The sequence below is a fragment of the Crinia signifera genome, chromosome 4 (assembly GCF_055691185.1).
Source record: "Crinia signifera chromosome 4, ASM5569118v1, whole genome shotgun sequence".
NCBI lineage: Eukaryota > Metazoa > Chordata > Amphibia > Anura > Myobatrachidae > Crinia > Crinia signifera.
The window spans coordinates 337284316-337302528 of record NC_139220.1 but is presented as its reverse complement, the minus strand read 5'-3'; the positions used below and the strand labels follow the sequence as shown (position 1 = coordinate 337302528).

At 53.2% G+C, this 18213-nt stretch overlaps 1 protein-coding gene across 2 annotated transcripts; it reads right to left on the bottom strand.

Annotated features, from left to right (window-relative positions):
- Window positions 1–1016: 1016 nt before the first annotated feature.
- On the bottom strand, window positions 1017–15255 carry MEPCE (methylphosphate capping enzyme). 2 transcript variants are annotated; one of them, XM_083185849.1, is made up of 5 exons: window positions 15154–15255; window positions 13412–14892; window positions 12073–12291; window positions 11723–11849; window positions 1017–1261 (listed from the first exon to the last, which is right to left on the bottom strand). In XM_083185849.1, exons 2-5 carry the CDS (start codon window positions 14720–14722, stop codon window positions 1170–1172), a joined length of 1749 nt encoding a protein of 582 aa, XP_083041975.1. In that variant the 5' UTR covers window positions 14723–14892; window positions 15154–15255; the 3' UTR covers window positions 1017–1169. The 2 variants fall into 2 exon arrangements, with proteins under 2 accessions (XP_083041975.1, XP_083041974.1); XM_083185848.1 differs by lacking the exon at window positions 15154–15255 and having other exon boundaries at window positions 13412–14987.
- Between the last annotated feature and the right edge of the window lie 2958 nt (window positions 15256–18213).

Here is an 18213-nt window from a genome sequence, read left to right as displayed (position 1 = left end):
GGCGGCGCCTAAGGCGCTCTATAAGCTGCGATCATCTAATGACTTTCCCTGCTAGTGGAGGTGTGTGAGGGGATGTCACCGAGGAGGACGGGCGGCGCCTCAGGCGCTCTATAAGCAGCGATCATCTAATGACTTTCCCTGCTAGTGGAGGTGTGCGAGGGGATGTTACCGAGGAGGCCGGGCGGCGCCTCAGGCGCTCTATAAGCAGCGATCATCTAATGACTTTCCCTGCTAGTGGAGGTGTGCGAGGGGATGTTACGAGGAGGACGGGCGGCGCCTCAGGCGCTCTATAAGCAGCGATCATCTAATGACTTTCCCTGCTAGTGGAGGTGTGTGAGGGGATGTTACGAGGAGGACGGGCGGCGCCTCAGGCGCTCTATAAGCTGCGATCATCTAATGACTTTCCCTGCTAGTGGAGGTGTGTGAGTGGATGTCACCGAGGAGGCCGGGCGGCGCCTCAGGCGCTCTATAAGCTGCGATCATCTAATGACTTTCCCTGCTAGTGGAGGTGTGTGAGGGGATGTTACCGAGGAGGCCGGGCGGCGCCTCAGGCGCTCTATAAGCTGCGATCATCTAATGACTTTCCCTGCTAGTGGAGGTGTGTGAGGGGATGTTACGAGGAGGGCGGGCGGCGCCTCAGGCGCTCTATAAGCAGCGATCATCTAATGACTTTCCCTGCTAGTGGAGGTGTGTGAGGGGATGTCACCGAGGAGGCCGGGCGGCGCCTCAGGCGCTCTATAAGCTGCGATCATCTAATGACTTTCCCTGCTAGTGGAGGTGTGTGAGGGGATGTTACGAGGAGGGCGGGCGGCGCCTCAGGCGCTCTATAAGCAGCGATCATCTAATGACTTTCCCTGCTAGTGGAGGTGTGTGAGGGGATGTCACCGAGGAGGCCGGGCGGCGCCTCAGGCGCTCTATAAGCTGCCATGATTGTACCCGAATCAGAAGGGTTAGGGCAGTGGCACTGGGGAGCGCTAGGTAAACGCCACACACACAGAAAATCATTGAGACATAGCCAGCATCAAATAAGGTTATATTTTGCAAATGTACCTAAAACAGGCAAGGTTTGAACCCCAAGAAAAATGCACTTTTCTTAAAAAATAAACTATTTTCTCCCACCCACCAAAATAAAAAATAAAAAGAGGAGCTTAGAAAATCCCATTCTTCTCTTAACCCTGCGTGGAAGCGGCGCTGGGGTGTGTGGCTGGCGGCTCCACCCTGGTGCCGGACTTGTGGAAAGCATAGATGAATCTCTGGAACCCTGCAACGGGGGGAGACAAAAGAGCAGCCGTTAAATATCAGTGAAAGGTGTATCCGGAGGCAGGGTACACATGTCTGTACGCTTAGAGACACAAGATACAGTTAGGAGGAGAATATATATATATATATATATATATACATACATACACATACACAGAGCAGGCATAACTATACTTGCCTACCTGCCCCTCTCCAGGAGGACACAATGCTCTGTTCCTGGGCTTCCCTGGTAATGTAGGATTGCCAGCACCTGTGGGGACACTTTTCTTATCAGTTACCCAGCTCCCCACAGGTGCTGGCAATCATACATTATCCATACCTCCCAGCATGCCCCTCTCCAGGAGGACACAATGCTCTGTTCCTGGGCTTCCCTGGTAATGTATGATTGCCAGCACCTGTGGTGACACCTTTCTTATCAGTTACCCAGCTCCCCACAGGTGCTGGCAATCATACATTATCCATACCTCCCAGCATGCCCCTCTCCAGGAGGACACAATGCTCTGTTCCTGGGCTTCCCTGGTAATGTATGACTGCCAGCACCTGTGGTAACACCTTTCTTATCAGTTACCTAGCTCCCCACAGGTGCTGGTAATCCTACATTATCCATACCTCCCAGCATGCCCCTCTCCAGGAGGACACAATGCTCTGTTCCTGGGCTTCCCTGGTAATGTATGATTGCCAGCACCTGTGGTGACACCTTTCTTATCAGTTCCCTAGCTCCCACAGGTGCTGGCAATCATACATTATCCATACCTCCCAGCATGCCCCTCTCCAGGAGGACACAATGCTCTGTTCCTGGGCTTCCCTGGTAATGTATGATTGCCAGCACCTGTGGTGACACCTTTCTTATCAGTTACCTAGCTCCCCACAGGTGCTGGCAATCATACATTATCCATATCTCCCAGCATGCCCCTCTCCAGGAGGACACAATGCTCTGCTCCTGGGCTTCCCTGGTAATTTATGATTGATAAGAAAGGTGTCACCAGAGGTGCTGGCAGTTACCTAGCTCCCCACAGGTGCTAGCAATCATACATTACATGCACCTATGGTAGCTACACCCCTGTATATAACACATGTAACTGACAGGGAAGGTGGCCCCTCTCAGCTCTGGTCCCATAGCAGCTGCACCTATGGTAGCTACACCCGTGTATATAACACATGTAACTGACAGGGAAGGTGGCCCCTCTCGTCTCTGGGCCCCATAGCAGCTGCACTCTTTATATAAACACATGTAACTTACAGGGCAGAAATCGGCCCTGGCATTTTGAGCACACAGGCCCATGTGCAGTAGGCGGAACCCTTGGGCAGCAAAACTGGCGTGGCCTCATGGAAAGGAGGCATGATATCACACTGCCCATTACACATTATGGAACACACCGTAATGTCCATTACACAAAATGCTGCACACTATATTATTTACAGTTTCTTATATAGCGCATACATATTCCACAGCACTTTACAGGGTATAGATGAACATTCACACATGGTGGGGATAGAACCCACGACATCAGCGCTGTGAGACAGTAATGCTATAACCATTACACCGTCCGTACTGCCCCGTATATATAACACATGGTGGGGATAGAACCCATGACCTCAGTGCTGTGAGGCAGTAATGTAACCATTACACCATCCGTACTGCCCGTATATATAACACATGGTGGGGATAGAACCCATGACCTCAGCGCTGTGAGACAGTAATGCTATAACCATTACACCATCCGTACTGCCCCGTATATATAACACATGGTGGGGATAGAACCCATGACCTCAGCGCTGTGAGACAGTAATGCTATAACCATTACACCATCCGTACTGCCCCGTATATATAACACATGGTGGGGATAGAACCCATGACCTCAGTGCTGTGAGGCAGTAATGCTAACCATTACACCATTCGTACTGCCCCATATATATAACACATGGTGGGGATAGAACCCATGACCTCAGCGCTGTGAGACAGTAATGCTATAACCATTACACCATCTGTACTGCCCCGTATATATAACACATGGTGGGGATAGAACCCACGACATCAGCGCTGTGAGGCAGTAATGTAACCATTACACCATCCGTACTGCCCCGTATATATAACACATGGTGGGGATAGAACCCATGACCTCAGTGCTGTGAGGCAGTAATGTAACCATTACACCGTCCGTACTGCCCGTATATATAACACATGGTGGGGATAGAACCCATGACCTCAGCGCTGTGAGGCAGTAATGCTAACCATTACACCATCCGTACTGCCCCGTATATATAACACATGGTGGGGATAGAACCCATGACCTCAGCGCTGTGAGGCAGTAATGCTAACCATTACACCGTCCGTACTGCCCCGTATATATAACACATGGTGGGGATAGAACCCATGACCTCAGCGCTGTGAGGCAGTAATGCTAACCATTACACCATCCGTACTGCCCCGTATATATAACACATAGTGGGGATAGAACCCATGACCTCAGCGCTGTGAGGCAGTAATGTAACCATTACACCATCCGTACTGCCCCGTATATATAACACATGGTGGGGATAGAACCCATGACCTCAGCGCTGCGAGGCAGTAATGTAACCATTACACCATCCGTACTGCCCCGTATATATAACACATGGTGGGGATAGAACCCATGACCTCAGCGCTGCGAGGCAGTAATGTAACCATTACACCATCCGTACTGCCCCGTATATACTGTATAACACATGGTGGGGATAGAACCCATGATCTCAGCGCTGTGAGGCAGTAATGTAACCATTAGACCATCCGTACTGCCCTGTATATATAACACATGGTGGGAATAGAACCCATGACCTCAGTGCTGTGAGGTAGTAATGCTATAACCATTACACCATATGTGATGCCCATTACACAAAATGCTGCACACCATAATGCCCATTACACAAAATGCTGCACACCATGATGTCCATTACACAAAATGCTGCACACCATAATGCCCATTAAACAAAATGCTGCACACCGTGATGCCCATTACGCATTATTTGACACACCGTGATGCCCATTACACATTGTGCCACACACCGTAATGACTATTACACATTATGCCATTCCTTCGCCCTGTGAGAGCCATGTCCCCATTCCCCTGTGACAGAGAAAGGAGGAGAGGGGATGTGACAGCATAACAGGAATCACTGACAGGAGGGAAGGGGAAATATAGAGGGAATGAGAGAGAGGGTGAAGGAAGTGATCAAAGGGTTTAAAAGGGCTGTGACAGCCTAACAGCCATCGCTTTATACTTCATAATCCCATACCCCTTTGTCCCAGTAGAGGTAGCATTGAATAACCTTGCTGCTCCCTTCCAGATTCCCATTCAGCACAACCACCTTGAGTAGCTGCACATCTCCTGCACACTGCGCCTCCTCAGGTGCACTACCACACACTCAGCCGGGTCTCCCGCCGCAATAGTGCCGGTTATGGGTGATCTCAGGGCCCGGGACGTCAAAGGTCACCGCCTGGTCTCCAGAAGGTGAGGAGAAGCAGCTACCGCCTCGAGAGCAAGGGTCATACACACAGGGCAGAGACTGCTACCCTGGCTGAACTGGCACAAAATCAGCCCACAAGGCCATCGGCACACTGGCATTTGCCAGATGGCCAGTCCGGCCCTGACTGCACCTATGGTAGCTACACCCCTGTATATAACACATGTAACTGACAGGGAAGGTGGCCCCTCTCAGCTCTGGCCCCATAGCAGCTGCACTCCCTGCACCTATGGTAGCTACACCCCTGTATATAACACATGTAGCTGACAGGGAAGGTGGCCTCTCTCAGCTCAGGCCCCATAGCAGCTGCACTCCCTGCACCTATGGTAGCTACACCCCTGTATATAACACATGTAACTGTGACAGTGAAGGTGGCCACTCACAGCTCTGGGCCCATAGCAGCTGCACTCCCTGCACCTATGGTAGCTACACCCCTGTATATAACACATGTAACTGACAGGGAAGGTGGCCCCTCTCAGCTCTGGCCCCATAGCAGCTGCACTCCCTGCACCTATGGTAGCTACACCCCTGTATATAACACATGTAACTGTGACAGGGAAGGTGGCCACTCACAGCTCTGGGCCCATAGCAGCTGCACTCCCTGCACCTATGGTAGCTACACCCCTGTATATAACACATGTAACTGACAGGGAAGGTGGCACCTCTCAGCTCTGGCCCCATAGCAGCTGCACAGTGGCGTAACTATAGCACCGCAGCCCCCACGGTCGCAGGGGGGGGGGGGGCTGCAGTGCTATAGTAATCCCCCCGCCCCCCATCCCCCGCATGCTTACCTGTCCGCGCGTCCCGGCTCCCCTCCTGGCTTCAAGCAATGCTATGGAGACGGACCACGATAAAGCAGACTGTTCTCTGAAACTGTCTGCGGTATGGGGGCGGCCATTTTATTGTGGTCCGTCTGCATAGAATTTATTGAAGCCAGGAGGGGAGCTGGGACGCGCGGCCGAACAGGTAAGCATGCGGCACGCCGGGCGGGGGCGCCCCAAACAAAGCTATGCCGCTGCAGCTGCACCCCCTGTACTTATGGTAGCTACACCCCTGTATAGAACACATGTAACTGACAGGGAAGGTGGCCCCTCTCAGTTTTGAGCCCCATAGCAGCTGCACCCCCTGCACCTATGGAAGTTACACCCCTGTATATAACATGTAACTGACAGGGAAGGTGGCCCCTCTCAGCTCTGGGCCCCATAGCAGCTGCACTCCCTGCACCTATGGTAGTTACACCCTGTATATAACACATGTAACTGACAGGGAAGGTGGCTCCTCTCAGCTCTGGGCCTCATAGCAGCTGCACCCCCTGCACCTATGGTAGCTACACCCTGTATATAACACATGTAACTGACAGGGAAGGTGGCCCCTCTCAGCTCTGGCCCCATAGCAGCTGCACCCCCTGCACCTATGGTAGCTACACCCCTGTATATAACACATGTAACTGTGACAGGGAAGGTGGCCCCTCTCAGCTCTGGGCCCCATAGCAGCTGCACTCCCTGCACCTATGGTAGCTACACATCTGTATATAACACATGTAACTGTGACAGGGAAGGTGGCCCCTCTCAGCTCTGGGCCTCATAGCAGCTGCACCCCCTGCACCTATGGTAGCTACACCCTGTATATAACACATGTAACTGACAGGGAAGGTGGCCCCTCTCAGCTCTGGCCCCATAGCAGCTGCACCCCCTTCACCTATGGTAGCTACACCCTGTATATAACACATGTAACTGTGACAGGGAAGGTGGCCCCTCTCAGCTCTGGCACCATAGCAGCTGCACTCCCTGCACCTATGGTAGCTGCACCCTGTATATAACACATGTAACTGTGACAGGGAAGTGGCCCCTCTCAGCTCTGGGCCCCATAGCAGCTGCACCCCCTGCTCCTATGGTAGCTACACCCCTGTATATAACACATGTAACTGACAGGGAAGGTGGCCCCTCTCAGCTCTGGGCCCCATAGCAGCTGCACTCCCTGCACCTATGGTAGCTACACCTCTGTATATAACACATGTAACTGTGACAGGGAAGGTGGCCCCTCTCAGCTCTGGCACCATAGCAGCTGCACTCCCTGCACCTATGGTAGCTACACCCTGTATATAACCCATGTATCTGTGACAGGGAAGGTGGCCCCTCTCAGCTCTGGCCCCATAGCAGCTGCACCCCCTGCACGTATGGTAGCTACACCCCTGTATATAACCCATGTAACTGTGACAGGGAAGGTGGCCCCTCTCAGTTCTGGGCCCCATAGCAGCTGCACCCCCTGCACCTATGGTAGCCACGCCTCTGTATATAACACATGTAACTGTGACAGGGAAGGTGGCCCCTCTCTCTGGGCCCCATAGCAGCACTACTCCCTGCACCTATGGTAGTTACACCCCTGTATATAACACATGTAACTGTGACAGGGAAGGTGGCCCCTCTCAGCTCTGGGCCCCATAGCAGCTGCACTCCCTGCACCTATGGTAGCTACAACCTGTATATAACACATATAACTGTGACAGGGAAGGTGGCCCCTCTCAGCTCTGGGCCCCATAGCAGCTGCACCCCTGCACCTATGGTAGTTACACCCCTGTATATAACACATGTCACTGACAGGGAAGGTGTCCCCTCTCAGCTCTGGGCCCAATAGCAGCTGCACTCCCTGCACCTATGGCAGTTACACCCCTGTATATAACACATGTAACTGTGACAGGGAAGGTGGCCCCTCTCAGCTCCGGCACCATAGCAGCTGCAACCCCTGCTCCTATGGTAGCTACACCCCTGTATATAACAGATGTAACTGACAGGGAAGGTGGCCCCTCTCAGCTCTGGGCCCCATAGCAGCTGCACTCCCTGCACCTATGGTAGCTACATCTCTGTATATAACACATGTAACTGTGACAGGGAAGGTGGCCCCTCTCAGCTCTGGCACCATAGCAGCTACACTCCCTGCACCTATGGTAGCTACACCCCTGTATATAACCCATGTTACTGTGACAGGGAAGGTGGCCCCTATCAGTTCTGGCCCCATAGCAGCTGCACCCCCTGCACCTATGGTAGCCACGCCTCTGTATATAACACATGTAACTGTGACAGGGAAGGTGGCCCCTCTCAGCTCTGGGCCCCATAGCAGCTGCACATCCTGCACCTATGGTAGCTACACCCCTGTATATAACACATGTAACTGACAGGGAAGGTGGCCCCTCTCAGCTCTGGGCCCCATATCAGCTGCACTCCCTGCACCTATGGTAGTTACACCCTGTATATAACACATGTAACTGTGACAGGGAAGGTGGCCCCTTTCAGCTCTGGGCCCCATAGCAGCTGCACATCCTGCACCTATGGTAGTTACACCCTGTATATAACACATGTAACTGACAGGGAAGGTGGCTCCTCTCAGCTCTGGCCCCATAGCAGCTGCACCCCCTGCACCTATGGTAGTTACACCCCTGTATATAACACATGTAACTGTGACAGGGAAGGTGGCCCCTCTCAGCTCTGGGCCTCATAGCAGCTGCACTCCCTGCACCTATGGTAGCTACACCCTGTATATAACACATGTAACTGACAGGGAAGGTGACCCCGCTCAGCTCTGGCCCCATAGCAGCTGCACCCCCTGCACCTATGGTAGCTACACCCTGTATATAACACATGTAACTGACAGGGAAGGTGGCCCCTCTCAGCTCCGGCACCATAGCAGCTGCACCCCCTGCTCCTATGGTAGCTACACCCCTGTATATAACCCATGTTACTGTGACAGGGAAGGTGGCCCCTATCAGCTCTGGCCCCATAGCAGCTGCACCACCTGCACCTATGGTAGCCACGCCTCTGTATATAACACATGTAACTGTGACAGGGAAGGTGGCCCCTCTCAGCTCTGGGCCCCATAGCAGCTGCACATCCTGCACCTATGGTAGCTACACCCCTGTATATAACACATGTAACTGACAGGGAAGGTGGCCCCTCTCAGCTCTGGGCCCCATAGCAGCTGCACTCCCTGCACCTATGGTAGCTACATCTCTGTATATAACACATGTGACAGGGAAGGTGGCCCCTCTCAGCTCTGGCACCATAGCAGCTGCTCTCCCTGCACCTATGGTAGCTACACCCCTGTGTATAACCCATGTTACTGTGACAGGGAAGGTGGCCCCTATCAGCTCTGGCCCCATAGCAGCTGCACCCCCTGCACCTATGGTAGCCACGCCTCTGTATATAACACATGTAACTGTGACAGGGAAGGTGGCCCCTCTCTCTGGGCCCCATAGCAGCACTACTCCCTGCACCTATGGTAGTTACACCCCTGTATATAACACATGTAACTGTGACAGGGAAGGTGGCCCCTCAGCTCTGGGCCCCATAGCAGCTGCACTCCCTGCACCTATGGTAGCTACACCTCTGTATATAACACATGTAACTGTGACAGGGAAGGTGGCCCCTCTCAGCTCTGGGCCCCATAGCAGCTGCACTCCCTGCACCTATGGTAGCTACACCCCTGTATATAACACATGTAACTGACAGGGAAGGTGGCCCCTCTCAGCTCTGGGCCCCATAGCAGCTGCACATCCTGCACCTATGGTAGCTACACCCTGTATATAACACATGTAACTGACAGGGAAGGTGGCCCCTCTCAGCTCTGGCCCCATAGCAGCTGCACCTATGGTAGCTACACCCTGTATATAACACATGTAACTGTGACAGGGAAGGTGGCCCCTCTCAGCTCCGGCACCATAGCAGCTGCACCCCCTGCTCCTATGGTAGTTACACCCCTGTATATAACACATGTAACTGTGACAGGGAAGGTGGCCCCCTCTCAGCTCTGGCCCCATAGCAGCTGCACTCCCTGCACCTATGGTAGCTACACCCCTGTATATAACACATGTAACTGACAGGGAAGGTGGCCCCTCTCAGCTCTGGGCCCCATAGCAGCTGCACCCTTGGGTATAACATTAGAGTGTGTGGCCTTCTATAGCAATGCTGCACATAAAAGATATCTGGGTGTAATTTATGTGGTTACAGCTAGTCTGCATGTCCGAACATGTCCTGAGATAGGGACTGTAATACATAAACCATACAGCGGACTTGTATCACACTAGCATAGCAGAGCTGGGACTGGCAGATTATAGGGACAGTCCTGTTACTTCCATCCCTGACCACCAGGTGGAGCTGTTCCACTATAGCAGATACATTATATAAATATCTGAGGAATGAGAAACAGATGGGGCGGGAGATATACAGAGGGTTTACACACGGATATATAGCTGTCACGTGCACGCATTGCCTGAGCTAGAAGATCACCAACAATATGTCTGCCCCCGAGTTCTAGAGACAGCTATGCCAACAGTGTGAAATAGCAAATAAAGCATTTGTCCTACACCTTATGCCAAGAGTCTAGGCTTATTTATAGTAATCATCCCCGGAGGCACCTGCAGTCATCCTGCCCCAACAAGACACGCAGCCGGGGATAATTACTCTACTTCCACTGGGGTATTCTCCACAGCGGCCAAAATAAACACAGTCTGTCATATGTCAGAAATCCATCCTGGCCGCAAGTGTGCTATGCGCGCAAGGAGGTTACCCAGCGTGCACCTGTGCTATGCGCGCTAGGAGGTTACCCAGCGTGCACCTGTGCTATGCGCGCTAGGAGGTTACCCAGCGTGCACCTGTGCTATGCACGCTAGGAGGTTACCCAGCGTGCACCTGTGCTATGCACGCTAGGTTACCCAGCGTGCACCTGTGCTATGCGCGCTAGGAGGTTACCCAGCGTGCAAGTGTGCTATGCGCGCTAGGAGGTTACCCAGCGTGCAAGTGTGCTATGCGCGCTAGGAGGTTACCCAGCATGCAAGTGTGGTATGCGCGCTAGGTTACCCAGCAAACAAGAGTTATCTACACACACACACAGTAACAGATCCCAGCTCAACTGCCGACAGAGAACCCAAAATACGGGCACATACACAGACACTGGCATGGGGTGTGGACCAATAGATGTACAGTAAATGGATAGGGCAGGTAGCAGGTGGACCACACTAACCAGACAGAGATAAAATACTGAGATGGGCGTTCTATTGAAGGCGAGATGTTGCTCATAGCAACCAGATTATATCTATTCTCGTCTAGGTGCTAAACAAGAAGTAGAATCTGCCTGGGTGCGATGCCCAACATCCCGTATTATACCCCTTTCACACCCAAATCCCGGATCCGACCAGCATTTTGAACACCGATTCAAGACAGGTCGGATCTGGGATTTTCACTGCGGTGCCTACCCGCAGTGTAAACGGGGGGCGGTGCTTGGAGATGACAATATCCAAGCAGCGAGACAGCCGATCGTCGCACTGGGGGCAAGCCCAGCACCACAGTAAGCACCCCCCCCCCTCCACAAGGTAAATGGATGCTGCACACAGGAATCCATTCACCTCCTCCCTTCCCCCGCTGCTGTCTGCAGAGTACAGCAACCGAAGCTGTGTGCGTCCCCCACCCAACCTCCATACGGACCGCTGCGGACCGGAGATGGGTTTCCCCCATTGCTGTAAACAAGAGCCAGGTCGGATGACCCGGTGTACCCGTTTACACTGCCCTCTACCCAGATCCTGCCCATATTCTACCCTGGTCAGGACCTGGGTAGAAGTCCCGTGTAAAGGGACATGGGTTAACCCCTTTTACACCGCCACTGACCCGGGTCCATGATGGAAAAACCCAGGTTTTTCGGTGGTGTTAAAGGGGTATTAGTAAATTTACCCCTGAGTATCTGGAACCCACCTGCACCCAGAACCATGTGCGCTTCTCCATAAAGCATCAGTAAAACCTGAAGCAACCCATATCTCTCCAGCTAGTGTGACACTACAAATCCCAGCATGCCTTACCAGTTTAAGCATTAACTAGTAGCAAAACTGTTGACAGGGCATGATGGGATTTGTAGTTTAAGGCTGATATACAGATCATACACATATGAACTCTGGGATGGCCAGGCATATTAGGGTTACCTTTAGAGGAGCTGCACGGAGCAGCCAGCACCTCGTAGCTGGAGAAGCCCACTTCGGAAGACACAAGGTAGGTGGTGAACTGGTCTGGCTTCAGGGAAATCCTACAGTAGTTCTTATAGATGGACTCCTGCAATAGATGTGGTCATTAGAGATCATCTCCCTCCAAGCCATCCTCTGGGAACACAGACTATCATTACCGAGAAGATAACCTGTAATAGTGCAGCCGAGTGACCACTCACCAGGCCGCAACAGGCCCAGAAGGGAGCATGGTCCAACCTGGCTGCACTGAAGGATAACAGAACACAAGTCTCCCCCACCCCGCCACAGACCATTCAGCCCCCCCTACTTACCGTCAGCTTCTTCCTCTTGCCGTACGATGACCAAGACTGGGGCTCTAGGACCAGGATACCCCCTGGTGTCAGGTGTCTGTAGATTCTCTTGAACAATCTCTTCAGCCCGTCGTCGCCCCAGTTCAGGTGGACCCACTTGGTGACGCTGAGGCACAGGATGACATCATACTCCGGTTTCTGCACTTCCACTAGCTCGTCTCTGTCCACCACATAGTTACCCTGCGGAAGAGACCATATTAGTGAGGCTATAAGGCTACCCCTCTGCCCACTCACACAGATTCGCATTGATGATGCGGTACTTGTTTCCTAGCACGGCCACCACGATTTATATCGTGGTGGTCGTGTCGGGAAAAATCGCGTCGGGTGCATACCAAAACGCACACGACGCGATGTACCCGATTTCTCCATAGGCTTCAATGTTAAATTATTTTAACATTGAAACTGAGTACATTTAAAATAGAAAAAAAAAGGTAAATGGCCCAATATGGGCCATTTCTCATTGGCTATGGCCCCGGCATGTGTGTAAAAAATAATGGCCCCCCATTGTGGCCGCCGCCACCCCCACGATTGACGCGAACCCGAAGCGTGGCGAGCGCAGCGAGCCCGCGAGGGGCGGCGGTGCGCGTCCTCCGACCTTTTCATTCCCCTACTATCCACGTCGGCGTGTAGTTGAGAATATATAGTGTGGCGAGCGTAGCGAGCCACCGAGCCCGAAGAGTGGCGAGCGCAGCGAGCCCCGCGAGGGGACGCGGACACCTGTCAAGCCCGCGAGGGACTCCCCTCGTGGGCTTGACAGGTATCCGCTGCGCTCGCCACGCTTCGGGCTCGGTGGCTCGCTACACTTTATATTCTCAACTCCACGCCGACGTGGATAGTAGGGGAATGAAAAAGTCGGAGGACGCGCACCGCCGCCCCTCGCGGGCACGCTGCGCTCGCCACGCTTCGGGTTCGCGTTAAACGTGGGGGTGGCGGTCACAATGGGGGGCCATTATTTTTTACACACATATGCCGGGGCCATACCCAATAAGAAATGGTCCATATTGGGCCATATCCCATTTTTTCATATGTTAAATGCACTCATTTTCAATGCTAAAATATTTTAACATTGAAGCCTATGGACAAATCGGGTCCATCGCATAGGCTTCAATGTTAAGCTATTTTAACATTGAAGCCTATGGAGAAATCGGGGGCATCGCGTCGGACGCGCATAGGCTTCTATGTTAAAATATTTTAACATTGAAGCCTATGGGGAAATCGTGGGCATCGTGTGCCTTAAAGTTAAGGCACACGATGCCCGCGATTGTGGCCGTGCTAGGAAACAAGTAACGATGATGCTTACCTGTACAAAGACCACATTGTGTGGGAAGGCGTGCCTCTCTTCTTCATTCTCCTTTCCCACCTCTGGTGGCAGAATCGGTGCTGCTATAGGGCCTCGCGTGGCAGCTAGCCCAGCTGGGAAACTACAGCCTCCTCGTTTACAGGGCTCTGACAGGTAATGTCTAATGTTTTGCCGGGCAGCATTTATTAGAGACTTATCAATGTCCATTCCCACTATGCGCGAAGGGCCAAGTTTCTGCGCCACACACAGAGTCAGGTGTCCTACATTGCAGCCAATGTCCAGCACCGCCTTTCCTCTGAACCACTCTGGCCGCAGCGCCCGTAGACGCGGGTCCTCTGACTGGGCCGGGTTGCGGTACCCATAATAGCGACAGTAATTCCCAAATTGGAAGCGGTTTTTAGGCCTAGTCATCCCACCAGACTGGAATCCAGAACACTGCAGTTTAGAGGCCGCTGACCCACTGTGGATCTTACTGACGGCCACCACGCTCGCCAAGCTCTTGCCCTTCTCAGGGCTCCCTTGCCTGCCTTCCGATTTGCTGGATGTCCTCCTCCTCTTACGGTGCCTTGATGCACACGCGCCACCGGCGGATGCTGCTGAACCATCTAACCTTTCACTTTCTAAGGCGGGCAATGGCACAACTTCATCCCGACAATTAATGGCAGTGTTGAGCTCATAAGGCCGCAGCTCCTCGGGGACAGGCTCCACCTCTTGCACAGGAACAGAGGGTGCCTTGGCAGGCCCATCTGTTGAAGGGTGATGACGGTGTCGGTGTCTCTTCCGTCCACTTTTGAGTGGGGAAAGGAGGAGCTCCACATCGCCAAACCCGGTGTTTAGACTTAACGGGTCAGTGATGTCCTTGGGTATCAAGATCTCTACAGGATCGCGGCTCCTGGACGGGAGGGGGGAGGATTGGGGGGTCTCAGCATTGAGCGTGCGGTTCACATCCTCATCCAGCAGGCTATTCAGGTTAAGGGGGTCGAATATATTGCCCCCTAGGAGGAAGTTGGAGGGTAAGACAGGGTCACAATCAGAGTTGACCCGCCTCCTGCGCTTCAACGGCGCCGGGTGCTTGAAGCTCACATTAAAGCTGTTGCGCCTCTTTCCTTGGAATCCATTGCGTGAAACGCGTGGTGGGTGTTGATCTGCCCCCTCTGATGCAGCCCTGGGGTGTGGTTCCAGCTGCTGCGGGGGAGGAGGTGGCGGCGCAGGGGGTGGAGCCAGTGGAAGCTTGTCATCACCCTTGCTCCCGGCATCTGCGGCTTGCTGCAGGGTCTCAGAGGAGGACGCCATCTCTACCACAACCTGCATGGGTGCATCGGGGGACAACGTGCTGGGGGCCTGGGATACGTGTCAGACATTCCAAGCGTACCACACTCCTGAGAGGCAGACCTGGCAGGGTGGGGCTTACAGAGGCCACTCCCTACACCTGGAAGACACGCCCCCGAGAATCCCGATTTCAACCGTCAGATGGGCTGAGTCTGCGGAAGAGAATGAAGAAGTTAGTCCTGAGTGACAGTTGTGGGTGTGTAAGCTGTCACTAAGGGGCCGCCCGTGTCCTCCCCTCCCAACACCCTCTCACCAGTGGGGGGAAATGGCGGGGGAGCGCCGCCACTTATATCCCTCCACCAGCCCCGCCTTCGCAAGCCGGACGCGCCGAACAGCCAATCCCGGCCCGCCCTTCCCACCTCTGCCTTGCGCATGCGCGCCCACTATCTGGACACTCCCACAGCCCTGCACACCTGAAAGTCTAGCAGAGAGAGCGGCTCTATGTGTGACTGCGCGTCGTGCGCGCCAATATATAGGAGTCTTGCGCCCCGCCCCCTGTCCAGCCCCGCCCGCGGCCTCACAGTGGTGCACGCCCCCGGGCCTGGCTGGGACCTGACACGTGACGGTGATAGAAGTGGAGCATCATCCAATGGCGGCGTAAGATGGGAGGACCCGCCCAAGCCGCTCGTCCAATCACAGGAGTAAACAATGAGGAAGCTGTCCAGAGCGGCGCCTGAAAAGATATACACGGTAACTCTCACCGTCAGGCGCCTGCCGGTTACCGCTTGTCGGGAACGAAGTTGTACGTACATGTATAAGGCGGTGTCGGGCACGTACACGTTAGTCCAACACAAACACGCGCATACTGTTATAATCGTGCCAGGCATAGCAACGGGCACTATGTGTGTGAGTGGAGGCCTCAGTTGTGCCAGGAGCATGCCGGGATATGTAGTTTCCGTCCCCTCCCTCCCTCCGTACGTTCTGGTGTCGTCGCTGCTTTATCTTCATCACCGTCAGGGCTCGTAAAATGGCGTCGGCAGCGATAGCTCCCAGGCCCGGGTCGTAGAGACTGTGCGGTCCGGGATCTGCCCACTGCCCCCATATACACACGTATATACCCCCCACGCTGCCCTATGCTCCCATATACCACCTTGTGTCTGTGTGTCATATACCTCTCACTGCCCAGTACTCCTATATAACCCATGCCCATATATTCTATTCCCTTCACGCTGGCCAGTGCCCCCATATAACCCATTTCCGTGTTCTGTCCTCTCACGCTGCCCAATGCCTCTATATACCCCCGACCATGTGCTATATCCCCTGCTCAGTGCCACCATATACCAAACTGCCTGTGCATTACATACCCCTCACTAATCACTACCCAATGCCCCATATAACATCTGCCCATGTGGTGTTACCCCTCACTACCCAACGCCCCCCATAAACTCCTGCCTGTGTGTTACCTCCCCTCACACTGCCCCATATATACCCCCTGCCTTGTGTTATATCCCCGCACACTGCCCCATATATACCCCCTGCCTTCGTGTTATATCCCCGCACACTGCCCCATATATACCCCCTGCCTGTGTGTTATATATACCCTCACACTGCCCCATATATACCCCCTGCCTGTGTGTTATATATACCCTCACACTGCCCCATATAACATCAGCCCATGTGTTGTTACCCTCACTACCCAACGCCCCCCATAAACTCCTGCCTGTGTTATATCCCATCACACTGCCCCATATATCCCCTGCCTGTGTGTTACCTCCCCTCATACTGCCCCCATATATCCCCTGTCTGTGTGTTATATCCCTTCACACTCCCCCATATTCCCCCTGTCTGTGTGTTACTCCCCTCACACTACCCCCATATTCCATCTGCCTGTGTGTTATATCCCCTCAAACTGCCCCATATACCCCCTGTCTGTGTGTTACCTCCCCTCACACTGCCCCCATATACCCTCTGCCTGTGTGTTCTATCCCCTCACACTACCCCCATATCCCCTTACACTGCCTCATATACCCCCTGTCTGTGTGTTACCTCCCCTCACACCACCCCCATATACCCTCTACCTGTGTGTTCTATCCCCTCACACTACCCCCATATGCCCTCACATTGCCCCATATACCCCGTCTGTGTGTTACCTCCCCTCACTGCCCCCATATACCCCCTGTCTGTGTGTTACCTCCCCTCACACTGCCCCCATATACCCTCTGCCTGTGTGTTCTATCCCCTCACACTACCCCCATATGCCCTCACATTGCCCCATATACCCCGTCTGTGTGTTACCTCCCCTCACTGCCCCCATATACCCCCTGTCTGTGTGTTCCCTTCCCTCACACTGGGCCTTATTCTAGTTCATTCTTTCTGACGAAATCCTTCTTAGATGGACAAAACCTGTGCACTGCAGGTGGGGCAGATGTAACTTGTGCAGAGAGCATTAGATTTGGATGGGGTTTTACTTCAAAGTGAGATCTATATTGCAGTGTAAAAATAAAGCAGCCAGTATTTACCCTGCACAGAAACAAAATAACTCACCCAAATCTAATTGTATCTGCACATGTAACATCTGCCCCCTGCAGTGCAAATGGTTTTGTCCATCTAAGAAGGATTTTGTCAGAAAGAGTGAACTAGAATAAGGCCCATAGCCCCCATACATACTTGCCTACCTGATCCTCTCCATGCAGGAGAAAATGTTCTGTTCCTGGACTTCACTGGTAATGGATGACTGCCATCACCTGTGGGGAGCTAGGTAATTGAGAAGAAAGGTGTCACCACAGGTGCTGGCCATTATACATTACCAGGGAAGTCCAGGTACAGAGCATTTTCTCATGAAGAGGGTCAGGTAGGCAAGTATGCCCCCATATCCCCTCACACTGCCCCCATATACCCCCTGCCTTTGTGTTATATCTCCTCACACTGCCCCATATACCCTCTGTCTGTGTGTTATATCCCCTCACACTGCCCCCATATACCCTCTGCCTGTGTGTTATATCCCCTCACACTGCCCCCATATACCCCCTGCCTGTGTTATATCCCCTCACACTGCCCCCATATACCCTCTGCCTGTGTTATATCCCCTCACACTGCCCCCATATACCCTCTGCCTGTGTGTTATATCCCCTCACACTGCCCCCATATACCCCCTGCCTGTGTGTTATATCCCCTCACACTGCCCCCATATACCCCCTGCCTGTGTGTTATATCCCCTCACAGTGCCCCCATATACCCCCTGCCTGTGTGTTATATCCCCTCACAGTGCCCCCATATACCCCCTGCCTGTGTGTTATATCCCCTCACACTGCCCCCATATACCCTCTGCCTGTGTGTTATATCCCATCACACTGCCCCCATATACCCCCTGTCTGTGTGTTATATCCCCTCACACTGCCCCCATATACCCCCTGCCTGTGTGTTATATATATCCCCTCACACTGCCCCATATACCCTCTGCCTGTGTGTTATATCCCCTCACACTGCCCCATATACCCTCTGCCTGTGTGTTATATCCCCTAACACTGCCCCAT

Excerpts from the sequence above, each read along its gene's own strand:
- MEPCE (XM_083185849.1), bottom strand. The coding sequence starts at position 14,722 with ATGCAGGTTGTGGTAGAGATGGCGTCCTCCTCTGAGACCCTGCAGCAA. Across the intron at positions 12,292-13,411 it reads ACAATGTGGTCTTTGTACAG|GGTAACTATGTGGTGGACAG; the intron begins GTAAGCATCATC and ends TCTCTTCCGCAG. Across the intron at positions 11,850-12,072 it reads GCAAGAGGAAGAAGCTGACG|GAGTCCATCTATAAGAACTA; the intron begins GTAAGTAGGGGG and ends CATCTATTGCAG.